Source organism: Protopterus annectens, chromosome 13.part0, assembly GCF_019279795.1.
Source record: "Protopterus annectens isolate FY-2018-M chromosome 13.part0, PAN1.0, whole genome shotgun sequence".
NCBI lineage: Eukaryota > Metazoa > Chordata > Ceratodontiformes > Protopteridae > Protopterus > Protopterus annectens.
The window spans coordinates 1,210,779,507-1,210,792,496 of NC_056747.1; the positions used below are offsets into that span (position 1 = coordinate 1,210,779,507).

The 12,990-nt window shown below is 39.7% G+C and overlaps 1 protein-coding gene across 1 annotated transcript in view; it reads right to left on the reverse strand.

Moving 5' to 3' along the window:
• MRC2 (mannose receptor C type 2) overlaps nt 1-12,990 on the reverse strand; it is a 1,890,380-nt gene that overhangs the window by 673,943 nt on the left and 1,203,447 nt on the right. Inside the window, exon 13 of the mRNA XM_044055215.1 lies at nt 12,669-12,811. Within this exon, the coding sequence (XP_043911150.1) occupies nt 12,669-12,811 (143 nt within the window). The remainder of the gene's footprint in view (nt 1-12,668; nt 12,812-12,990) is intronic.

Genomic DNA, 12,990 nt, shown 5'->3' on the forward strand with positions numbered 1-12,990 from the left:
TTTGGACTTTTTTGTAAACAGACTTTGTAGAGCATTCATAAAAACTATGGATAGTACAGCAGCAGCAACCTGTACTCAGAGTCAAACAGCTGATCAGACAGTTAACATGAACTCTCTTATCTGATCCTATATACATTTTTGCTATAGATGATGCTACGGCTTACAATCATGTTAACTTTGACTTTCATTTTTCCACACTCCAGAGATTCAACTGCAGTAACTCATTTATTAAACTGGTTTGCAGACCTTATTCAAATTTTTTTCCACATGTGTTTATATAAATGGTTACTAGTCAACTACTGTTTTATTCAAGAACAGAATATGGAAATGTTGTCACTACCTCTCTATTCATTTTATATTTACATGGAACCTGTACTCCCATCTTTGAAAACAACTATTCAGTTCCCCAGTTTTACGGGAATATTACTTCCCTTCATTGCTTTACAGGTGATATGAATATCTACTTACACTCTCCAAAAAGACACCCTATAAGTTCTTTGCATCACTGGCACTTTTTTGTCCTATTCAAATTATTTTCCAGACTTAAATAAAAGCATTTTACTCTCCTTATTTGATTATTACTATCCTCTTTTGATTTATCTGGTAGTAAGACTTCCAACACACTAAAATATCTAGGAATATTTTACTTGAAAATAATTTAAATTATGTTAAGAATAACAGCCTTACTAACATTTGGTCAAGGGTTCAAAAAACTTGGAACTATGAAAACTTTCAAATTTTACTTGCTTCCTAAGACTTCAATAATTAGAATGAATGTTTACATAAACTTTGCCTTTTAACATTTTGCAATAAAGTTCCTTCAAAGAATGCATAGAGAAAGCTTACATTTCAGTTAGCTGCATAACCTGGTATTTCTTATTATAAATTATCAGCTCCCAATACTTTGAGTGGAATAAACTACCAAACTGCTACTGGTATATTTTTTTATTTCTAGATAATATTCATTCTTTCAATCCTTTACACAAACATTTCTAATCAATACTGATCTCCAACTTGGAATTAATTATGGAGCAAGGTTCTACTCCTTGCGCACTACAATGAAACTATTTTGCCCTGCCTTTTTTATACAAATCTTCATTTCAGAACCTTCAGATTCATAACTTACTACATGAACTAATATTTTTTCAAAGCTTGTACCACGAGTTAAACCTTTTAGACACATCAGTCTCTGTTCTTCCTGCTGTGAGAGATTGTGCTATATACGTGTGTGTGTGTGTGTGTGTGTGTGTGTGTGTGGTGTTACTGAATCTTCATTACTAAATCATAATTAATGATTTTTTAATAAAAAAACCTTTGTGCTTGCATCAGAGATCTAATATTTTCATCAAGTAACAAACTGCCCTGGATCAGCTAATCCATAGTTCCACCAGGGGCTCCACTATCCTAGACCTGGTCATTATCAACATGGGAAATTGATGCTCCACACCTATGGTCACCCCCTCGTTGGTCACATCAGACCATAAGCTAATCACCCTTAACATCCACATCCCACCCCCACCCCCCAGTAAGGAATCCTCCATAAAAAAACTTCTCCAAAGCTAACTTCGTGCTACTCAAGTCAGAAGTTATAAACTTCATGACACCCATGCAGAGGGGAACTGAAAGTTTGACTGCTACACTAAGGCACTGTACGAGCACATCCACTCATGCATGAATCATGCCATCCCAAATAGAACCAAGATGCTCTCCTCCAAAAAAAGGAAGCCAATCTGGTGGTCCCCTGCCATAAACAAACTTTATAACAAAAGGAAAAAACTGTTGCAGAAAAGAGGAAAATCCCAGGATGCAAAAAACTCCCTTACCAGCCTCAGTAAGAAGCTGAGATCCCTCATAAAATCCTCCAAAGCTAGTTACGAAAATAAAATTGCCAAAGATTCCAAAGACAACCACAAGGCATTCTATAACTATGTCAAGAATCTAAATGGCAATGCTCAGATCTGCTCTGAGCTACAACTGAATGGCATTAAATATACTGATCCCAAGGATATTGCCAATATCCTGGCAGATCGATTCAGTGCCAACTTCACTCCCCTCTCACCCCCTAAATGGCCCATCTCAATACTGGAAGATTGCCAAATTCTGGTAATAATGGCCAGACAGGTAAAAGATGCACTCTCCAAAGCTAAGAATACAGTATCCATGGGACCAGATGACATCTCGGGCTGTGTACTACATGAACTACAAAATGAACTGGAACCTCACCTAAGTGTCATGTTTAATCATACCCTCACCTCAGGCTTCGTGCCCACTGAGTGGTGCACAGCTACAGTTATCCCACTCCACAAGGGGGGGATCCACCTTGGATCCCGGGAACTACCGCCCCATCAGTCTGACGAGCCTGATCTGCAAGGTCATGGAACGTATTATTATCATGGAACTTATAAACAAAGACATTGGCAACCTTCAAACACTGGACCCCACACAGTTTGAGTTCATGAAGGGCCGATCTTGTCTCCTGAACCTTATTGACTTCTTTGAATCAGTCTCCAGAGCTGTGGATGAGGGTAAGGCAGTCCACACAGCCTATCTGGACCTCGCCAAGGCCTTTGACACCATCCCCCACTCTGGAATCATAGATAAACTTACTAAGCTGGGCATTAATCCCTACATCACTCAATTGGTTGCCAACTGGCTTACTAACAGAACCCACACTGTAAAAGTAGCTGACTCCAATTCCAGCTCCAGACAAGTGACAAGTGGAGCACCTCAGTGTTCAGTCCTGGGACCTCTTTTGTTTGGCATCTACTTCTCTGAAGTACAGGCCAACACTAAGGGACTCTGGCTAACAAAGTTCACAGATGACTGCAAACTGGGAACCATTATTGAATCCCCAAATGATGTGGATACTCTACAAAAGGGTCTTACAGAAACAGATGCTTGGTGCCAGAGCCATGGGCTCAAGCTCAATGCCAAGAAATGTATAGTTATCCCCTTTGGGAAAAAACATGTACCCGTGAATTATCACATAGGTGGCAGTACACTAAACACCAAAAGTGTGATAAGAGACTTAGGGACACAGGTGGACAGTAGTCTCACCTTCAGTAACTACATTGCCACAACAGTCAGGAAATCCTTCTATGTGGCACACCTCATCACTAAGGGCTTTTCGTCCAGAAAAAAGGAGGTCATTGTCCACTGTACTTATCCCTCATTAGACCCATTATAGAATACAATGCCCCATTTGGTATGTACCTCTCAAGACATCTGCAACAACTGGAAAGGCCGCAGAAATACCTCACTAAAAGAATCACAGGCCTAAAGCAGATGCCCTATGCTGACCGCCTTAAAAAACTCCAGCTATACTCTGTCACATACCGTCTACTTCGAGGTGATCTCTGCTTAACATACAAGGCCATGTCATACCCAGAGCTGTTGGACATGCTACACTTAAAAAAAAAATCCCAATCCCTCAGAGCCACATGCTCCAGGGATCTGAATCTTGTCATCACAATAAACAAAACATGCTGGAGGGATAGGTTCCTGACCCAGAGACTCCACATACTCTGGAATAGGCTGCCCATACATGTCAAGCAGAGCGCTTCTTTGGCCCTCTTCAAAAGGAACCTTGATGATTGGATGGGAGAAAGGAAATTCACCCCGGGGATCACGTCAGTCGCCCTGCTAGACAGAGGTCCGGGGAAGTAAATAGTGTGGGAAGAAATAGCAAGGGAATTGTTATGGCTAGGCTTGTATAGGCCCTAGGGCCGATAGCCTAGTACCAACCTATGAACCTATGAAATATAAATAGAGTTTCGATTATCTTACATTCACTGCTTAATGATTGTGTTTTTGTCAACAGGATATGCTACTGTATTCATTTTGAAAGTTAAGTTGATTTCTTCCAAAAAAGTTACATCAACAAATAAATTTATACTAAAACTACAATGTGAAAACAAAATCTTATACACATCATACTTGTCAGATTTAGACTCTATACTAAAGGATGACACCATATGATTTAATCTATGGAATATTGCTCAAATCCATATTCTTTCTAGAAATTATTTTGAATGTAGTTTATATTTCAGTGCAGGTTTAACACCTACAAAACAGCTTCTTCTTATAAAAACACACAGTTCAGAGATCAGACATCAGACAAATGTTTGGCACCTGGGTAAGTTTGAGTAATATGTGAAGAATTGCATTATTAGGAAATTTGTTCAAACGTATATCCTTGGATTCTTACATCACTTGGTCTCAATCTGACTAGCCAGCAACCAAGTTGTACTAATCTGATCAAAGGAAGCATCCCTTCAGTCACCTGGTTACAGGCTGACAGCACTTGTTAGACAGGATTTCTATCCAGCGGCTGACACTACAGGCCAACATCAGGTCTGGGAACAGGGAGGATAGTTTGAGTCATAGGTACAGGATCACATTTTAGAGAGCTTGGTCTAACGTCTGCATTTATATTTAGGCAAGCCCCCATCTGGTTATTAACTGGAATCAGGAATACCCGCCAGGTCAAAATCCTCCTCCTCAAGGAAGACTAAATCACCCTGGTGGACATCTGCAATAAATAAACTCTATAATAAAAGGAAAATAAATTGCTGTCCAGGACCAAGAAGGAGCAGGTGTCTAACTGGAAGCAATCTCTTCTTAGCCTGAACAAGCAAATAAGAGCACTAATGAAATCTTCCAAAGCAAACTTCGAATCTAAACTGGCCACATCTACTAAAGACAATCATAAGGTCTTCTTCACATATGTCTGCAATCTGAAAGGAAGGACTCAGATTTGCTCAGAACTGGTGACGAAGGACACCACATACACAAATGCCATAGATATAACCAACCTGCTGGCAGACAGGTTCAGTGAAAACCTCACCCCTCTGTCCACCCCAATCAGTAAATCAGGACACCCCCAGCACCTGCCCCCCTCCCCTTATCTCCAGGGAGCAAGTCATCACAGCCCTCTCAAAGGCATAAAATACAGCCACCATGGAACCCAATAACATCCCAGGCTACATCCTACATGAATTCGGGCAGAAACTTGCAGTACCATTAGGCACCATGTTCAAACAAAGCCTGAGTACCAGCTTCATCCAAGCCGAGTGGAGGGCAGCCACTGTCATCTCTTGCACAAAGGTGGAACGTCCACCGATCCAGGAAATTTTAGTCCTATCAGCCTAACTAGCCTAATATGCAAGGCAATGGAAAGGATGATCATGGACCTCATTAACAAGGACATTGGCAACCTCTAAACACTCGATCTCACACAGTTTGGCTTTGTCAAGGGGAGGTCTTGTCTGATAAATCTGTTTGACTTCTTTGAGACAGTCACCAAAGCCATGGATGAGGGGAAGAAGGTACACACCGCCTACCTTGACTTCACCAAATGCTACAACACTATTCACTACTCGAGAATAATAGATAAACTCTCTCAACTAGGCATCAATCCATATGTTACCAGATGGGTAGCAAAATGGCCCCAAAATAGGGGAAATCACCTGAAGCAGTAGACCTTTAATGAGTGGTGTAAGCCCAGGGATCATTTTTGAGGCTTCTGTTATTTGGAATATAGTTTTCTGAGGTACAGGCCAAAACCAGTGGGTTGTGGCTAACCAAGTTTGCAGATGACTGCAAATTGGGCGCTGTCATTAATTCTCCTAGTGATCTGGAAATCCTCCAAGAGGGTCTCACCCAAACAAATGACTGGTGCCAGAAACATGGCCTCAAACTGAATGACAAAAAAATGCATCATCATCCCCTTTGGGTAGACTGATGTTCCCACAAATTATCACATTAACAACAAGGTCCTAAGCACACAATCAGTCATGAAGGACTTGGGCACCCAGGTTGATCGCAAACTGACTTTTGACCACCATATTGCTTCCATTGTACATAAAGCTTTCTACATGGCCCACCTCATTAGTAAGGGTATCTCATCCAGAGACAAGGAGGTCATAACATCCCTGGATTCTTCCCTTATAAGACCCATTATTGAGTGCAATGCCCCTTTCAGCATGTACCTCACAAAGCACATGCAGCAGCTGGAGAGACCACAGAGGTTCCTCACCAGAAGAATCCACGACCTCAAACATCTACCCTACACAGACAGGCTAAAAGCCCTGTCTGTGTACTCATTCCCATACAGACTCCTCAGAGGTGACCTCTGTCTGGCATACAAAGCAATCTCAGACCCCACCTCAATGGGACTGCTACATATCCGCAAGTGAAGCTCCACTTGAGTAACCCACATGAGCAACCTCAACCTGCTCTGTGACATCAACAGAAATTATTGGCAAGACAGATTTGTGCCCCAGAGACTCCCCCTTCTAGGGAATAGAGTCCCTCTCCACATCAAGCTGAGCACCTCATTAACCCTTTTTAAGCGCAAACTGGATAACTGGATGTGGAACAGAAAATACACCACTGGGATTCCACCTTTGTCCTTGCTGGACAGGGTTCATTGGGTGCTGACTTGTCAGAACATGGGCTAAATTCTGGCTAGGCTTGTAAGGGCCTCAGGGCCAACAGCCTAGTAAGTTTTATGATCCTATGAACTGAGCACCAGCTTCAGGTCTCCTTACACATAGAATTGCCCGGCCAGATGCACACCCTTGTGCAACTCTTATGCTCATTAGTACATAGAGAAATACTCCTTCACAAGTTGACTGCTATGATGAATCTGAGGATCTAATGGCTTTTACCTCTCAGGTGGACAAGGATGGTGTGCCCATCTCTCCTTCCCACTTACATCCAGAGTGCCCCCTGCTTCAGAGAGGCCCTCAGGCTTACAAGGAACAACTCAGAGCTATATTCATCTTCTAGTCCCTCCTCCACACATGAGAAAAAACTTGGGGAGATCTAGACTATCCTGCCCACACAGCTAGCTATTTACAATGGTATTATTACAGCCTGACTCATCCTCTCTGGAAACCAAGATGGAGAATGTCATTTATAAGCACCTTACAGTTTGTGTAATTATCCAAGCATCCAAGTGCTGAGTTTTACTTACATAATCTTTTCAGTCCATTACAAGTCCCAGAAGCCATAATGCTTTTCCACTTTACCGTCTAACAAGAAGTCTAAGGCTCTGGACAGGTGTGACAAGAATGGTTTACTCTTCTGCCACTTTGAGGTTTAGAGGATCAAATATGCATGACACCTACCCCAGTTCCAAGTCAACATGATTATAAAGGCACTGGATAAGTCTGGAGACCTGTCAGAGTCTATGCTCATGAAAAACCTTCCCAAGACTCTGACTGAGGCTTTAACTGTGGGTTGCTATCGTTTCTACCATAACAAATTGTACCAATGCTCTGGTTAGGGTTGTAGGCTCAAGTGTGAGCCCATTCAGGATGGCATAACTGAGTTTCAATACTCTGAAAGAGAAACTGAGGAACAAGATCCTAAATGCCCATTTCTTTGTTAAACAGCTGCTTGGCCAGCCCACTAAGCATCAAGTCAGGGATCTCTAAGAAGGAAGCAGGCACTTACCTTAATGGAGGGCTTTTACAAATATCCTTATTTTGACTTCCATTTCTTTCCTTCTAAATCTGGCAAAACTCAGAAGTGACACAAATCAAAGACCTTGTTTTTTTGGTTTGTGTTTTTTTTTTTTTTAATTACAGATGGCTTTATACTACAGACCTGTTGGGTTTTGTGCAAACCTTTTGGCCATCCTTGCCATCTGAAGAAGGCTGTTAAATGTCACACAGACTATTTCCCATTCTGCTGCCAGTCAAGTCATTTAAGAGGAATTTTCTATTTACTGCTCTGCTGGAATCCACTTCTTGGAATGACGTTGCCTCACACCCGCTTAAAGAACCATAAGAAAGGGTGAGTGGGTTTTTATGGTTATCCAAGCATTACTACTGCAATAAAATAAATAAATAAACAATGAACACAGTATTGTTGTGTAAGGCACTTAGCAAAATGTTATATGTTCCAGTATGTTCATTGTTGCAGTACCAGTTTCTTCCTCTTTCCCTCTTCTCTATTTTTTTGGATTGGGTCTGGTACCCCAGTCACCTTTCTTCCTGCTGCTTCTCCCTGCTACTCTAATTAGGAGCCTTCCTTTCCCAGACTGGATTAGAAACTGGAGAGGCAGCTTGGGATCATTCTGACTGGACTGCCATCTTGGAAATTGTTTCCATCAGGGACAGTCAGTATGCTGGTCCAAAACTACATTGTCAGAACAATAAAGAATCAAAAATGGTGCAGGCAAATATCCATTTTATGCAAACGGCATCCTGATATCTAGATGGGAAGGGCATCTCCCAAGTCTGGAGATGGAAGGCTGCCAAGATGTGAAAGTCAGGGGAGCCGTCGGGCCTCCTGTGGTAGAAGTAACAAGGGTTATTACTACAACAGTGAATTATAGAATGGTCATCATGCCTATTATTTTCTTCATCTTCCTTTATAACCAAACACCACGACCCTAGAATCCAACAGCAAACTTACTCCATCCTGCCACTGTAATAGCTGACTCTGATGTCCATTGTTTAACATGTTTGTGCTTTCTTGTCAGATTCTTCTGTTGTAAACTGCTTACAGTCTCTTTTTATGCTGCTACTGTATTTGTGCATCTTTTATCATTTCTGACAGAAACATGCATCTCAACTGCCCCTACTTTTGCAGAACATCTTTGATTTTCCTCATATTTTTACCTTACCCCTTTTTTTCAAATAAAATCACTGAGGATTACAGTCACTAACACAATATATTAATGTGTCACTTTATTATTAAAAAAAATGCTTGTTAATGTGGAACTTGTTGTTCCATTAACTTTCAAGTGAATTAAAATATTTTAAAATCGTCCCTTACTTTGGGATTGTGCCCCTCATTATGTTGCCTCTGCTCCTGATTCGTGAGCAAAAAAGTTGAAAGCTTTGTGGAGGAATGTCTTGCAGCTGCTAAAACTGGCACAACAGAGTAGATTCTTCCTCTGCACTTTCTATAATATCTGCCCACTCAATAAACTACTACTCTGTGCCCTCTTCCAACATTTCAGTTTACCTGCCTTTACTTTCTAATCAACAAAATCCTATAAATGTCCTCTAAATTTTGTAGAAAGCTCAGATACTGTATATGAAACATAATTTATAGAACATGGAATACTACAAACAAATACATTCTGCAATGGTAACTCTCAGTCTTGATAACAAACTGACAAGTCTTCTTACATGGACTATCTTAGGGTACTGTTCTAAAATTTCAGATTTCAGTAAGAAATGTCAACATGTTTTGCATCTGAAAAGGTAGTAACCTTTTGACAGGGAAATCATGTGCACAATATATGATGGTGAAAATACAGAGAAAATCAAGTTAAGCAACAGTGTAAACTTACTGGCCTCATGACAGTAAGAAATTAGAATGGTGATGACGGACACTGAAAGTCACCATATTCTAAGTGTGAGAGAACTTTATCAGTATGACTGATCCACACAGCAGGAAGCAGGAAAGTTTAATTCTATCCAACAACCAAAAAAAAAAGAAAGAAAACACAACAAACTATGTAAGTCACAGAAATCATGCTCAGAGGCTGAACATAATGCATCCTGGACCAGCTCAGGATGCATTATTTTACTCCTGGGACGTTTATCTGTTTCTGTTGTTTTATCATAATCTGAAGTCAAAATGTATTAAAAGTTTCTACAATGTTAACAAATACAACAAAAGACTATAGCATAGCAAGACAGAAAGTAAGTTACTGACTCAAATAAGGTCAATGGTAATAAAAAGCTTGCAATACAGTATTAAACATACACACACACACACACACACACACGTGTATATATATATATATATATATATATATATATATATATATATATATATATATATAAGTTCAGAACACAAGCAGAACTATGGATGCAATGTGCCCACTTACTCTGCTTTTCAAGTTTCTGTGATGTTGTAACAGCACTTTAGGTTATTTTGATACTCATTATGTGTAGTAAAGCTTACGCAAGCATGCAAGAGATTTGTCAAGTACAGAACGTATAAAATATGGTACTTGCTACAGGGTTGAAAGTTAATGCTCACAAGAATATATAATTAATTGGCTTTCCTCTGCAGGAGGTAACACAATCCAGCCAGCTTGCTGCCTCTGCAATGTGGGTGCAAGTTATATTCAAAAATTATTTACAAAGCCTGGAATTGTCTTAACTTCTAATACTGCAAGCTTCGATGATGTCAACGGTAGTATAGTCACAAAATGTAGTGGGGTGTAAAACCACATGGGGTGTGCAGGCAGGCATAACCCTCCTACAATGTTTAGGCCATTTCTTTTTTAGTTGATTCATTTTAGTATATATAAATAAATATATATAAATATATATATATTTTTTTTTTTTGTCTTTTTGTGCAGGCTTGGCTAATATAGGCTGCATTATTTCTGGTAGGAAACCCAGAAATACATGTATTCATAACACTGAAAGCGCTGGCATACCTAGATGGTACCTATTGAGACAACATTTGTATAAAGCATTGGAAAGTCATCTGTGTGTTGTGCTGTTTTTTTTTTTTCTGTTTGTGTGTGCGCACTTATATGTACATGTTGTATAAATGTAAATATATACAGATATATACGCAGACATATGCACACACACAAACATATATATATATATATATATATATATATATATATAGATCCCCTTCAAAACATTGAATGGTCATAACATCGAAGCTCAGAACACTGAGACCATAACATTTAAAACCCATAACGTCTAAAACTTATAACATCGAATTTCATAACAATGAAACTTTGCAGCACAACTTCAAAACCTACAAATCACAAATAAATAACATCTCCTCCACCTAAAACAACACCAAAGTAATAAACACACTTTGTACTATATTTCTCCCCTTGTAACCCCACAAACCCCACTCTGGTGCGATCTCGGAATTGGTATATTTAATTTAAGTGGGGTGTGGGGGGTGCAGGGGGAGCTTGCCCCCCTGCAAAAATGTAGTACAAAGTGTGTTTACTACTTTGGTGTTGTTTTAGATGGAGGGGATGTTATTTATATGTGATTTGTAGGTTTTGAAGTTGTGATGCAAAGTTTCAATGTTATGAAATTCGATGTTATGAGTTTTAGACGTTATGGTCTCAATGTTTTGAGCTTCAAAGTTATGAACCTTAGATGTTTTGAAGGGGATCCATATATATATATATATATATATATATATATATATATATAAAATTCCTAATCTGAAGACAGTGAAGTGGATGAAATAACTTTTTAATATTCTTTTATGAGATGTTTTGTTTGCTTGCTTGTTTGGAAGTTACATGTTTCCCATATGGTTTATAATTTTACTGTTGTGTTTCTAATTCCAGCAAGCTACATTATTCATCAAGGGCTAGCAAGTCCTCATGCTGTGCAAAAAGAGTTGTCTTAGTATATGTTCAGTCTACCCCCCCCCCCCATATATTCTCACTCCCAATCCTACTGAGGATGTTTTCAAAAACCAAGCCATTATGACATACTGTATATAAGCTCCTTGGCTCAGTATACTGAATTGTGACTAAAGAAAAGTCACAACCAGCAAAGAAAATCCCCTGTACTCTAAACAAAACATCTTGAATGATCCCTGAGGTATACTCCAGAAACACATACTGCAGTGGTTGGAATGTAAGTTGTGGCATCTTCCACCAACAATGGCACACATTGTTCTGCAGAAAGATGTGTGTGATGCTGAAAACGTTGAACCCACAGCAATGCCTACAATGGGCAGAACTTTTGAAGGGATGGATCTTGGTAGGGTCTCAGGACGGTCATGGTTACAAGAGGTTAGGTCACAATGAAAGTGATGCACAGCTGGTCACTTGCTTCCCTGTCTTTGAAAGGAGGGTAGAGAATTTATTCATGTTTGTTGGCCTACTTATAGACACCAAAGGGCCCACAGCAGGTGATATACAGTGGAGGGACATCACTAGGTCACTGCAGAAGTTGAACTCATGTTTCCTGCAACATTGTACTACATAACAGCAGATGTGCTTGACTCCCTATATTATGACAGCAGTTATGTCACAGGTACTCAGACCACACTCCTATAAGGAATAAAAGTTGCAATGGCAGCTAGTTGGGAGGGGGGATCTAAAATTCCTAAGGTTTGTTGGAGAGGAAGAACTAAAAAAAAAGTAGTTAGGATGTTATCACTTGCGAGGGACAAGAAATACAAAAGTAATAAAACATGGCAACCACACGATACAAACGTATGAGCAGAAGAATGTAAAAAGAAAATGGTAACCCCCTGCTAAAGAGCACACTCCTCCTCATATCAACAGGGGACAGTATATAAAAGAACTTAATAACATTTATATGAGAGCAGTTAAATGACCTGCAGTCTGTTTACTTGGAAACTGCAGTTTACACTGAAACGTTACCCATCTGCATGAGTAAACAATTCATCTACATGCACAACTTATAAGGCAGCCATTACAAGCTGCTTGACTGCCATTCTCTGCCTTCAGAGTTATGAGATGATTAACAAACCCTCTGTACATCATTGCTATTTTCTGCTCCATTTAATATATTTATTACTAGCATATTCAAAAGTGCTGAACAATATGACAATGGCATTCCCACACACACATCTCATGTCGCCCTCTGAGAGCATTTATCTTTTTGCTCCACTTTCTTGGCTACCAAAAGAAAAAGAAAAAAAAAATCACATACATCAGATTCAGTGCTTACCCAAACATCTTGCTCAGTGCCTGGATCACAACCTTCTCTTCATCAGAATTCCCAATGCTGAGTAACTCAGCACCAAGTTCCTTACAGAATGCATTCGCCTCTGTCCACTTCTTCTTCTCATTAATGTTTTCAGAATGGAACACCTGAAAAAAAAAAGTTGCTGCTACACATAAGTTTTTAGGGAAAAATTCTCTGGAAGAAAATATAATTTAACTGCTGCTGAGGAGTTCAGAATCCTGAAATCTGGACTTAAATCCACCCTAATTAGGAAATTTTCTCATTGTGTAATGATATGCAAATTACTCAGCCATAAATAAATGTT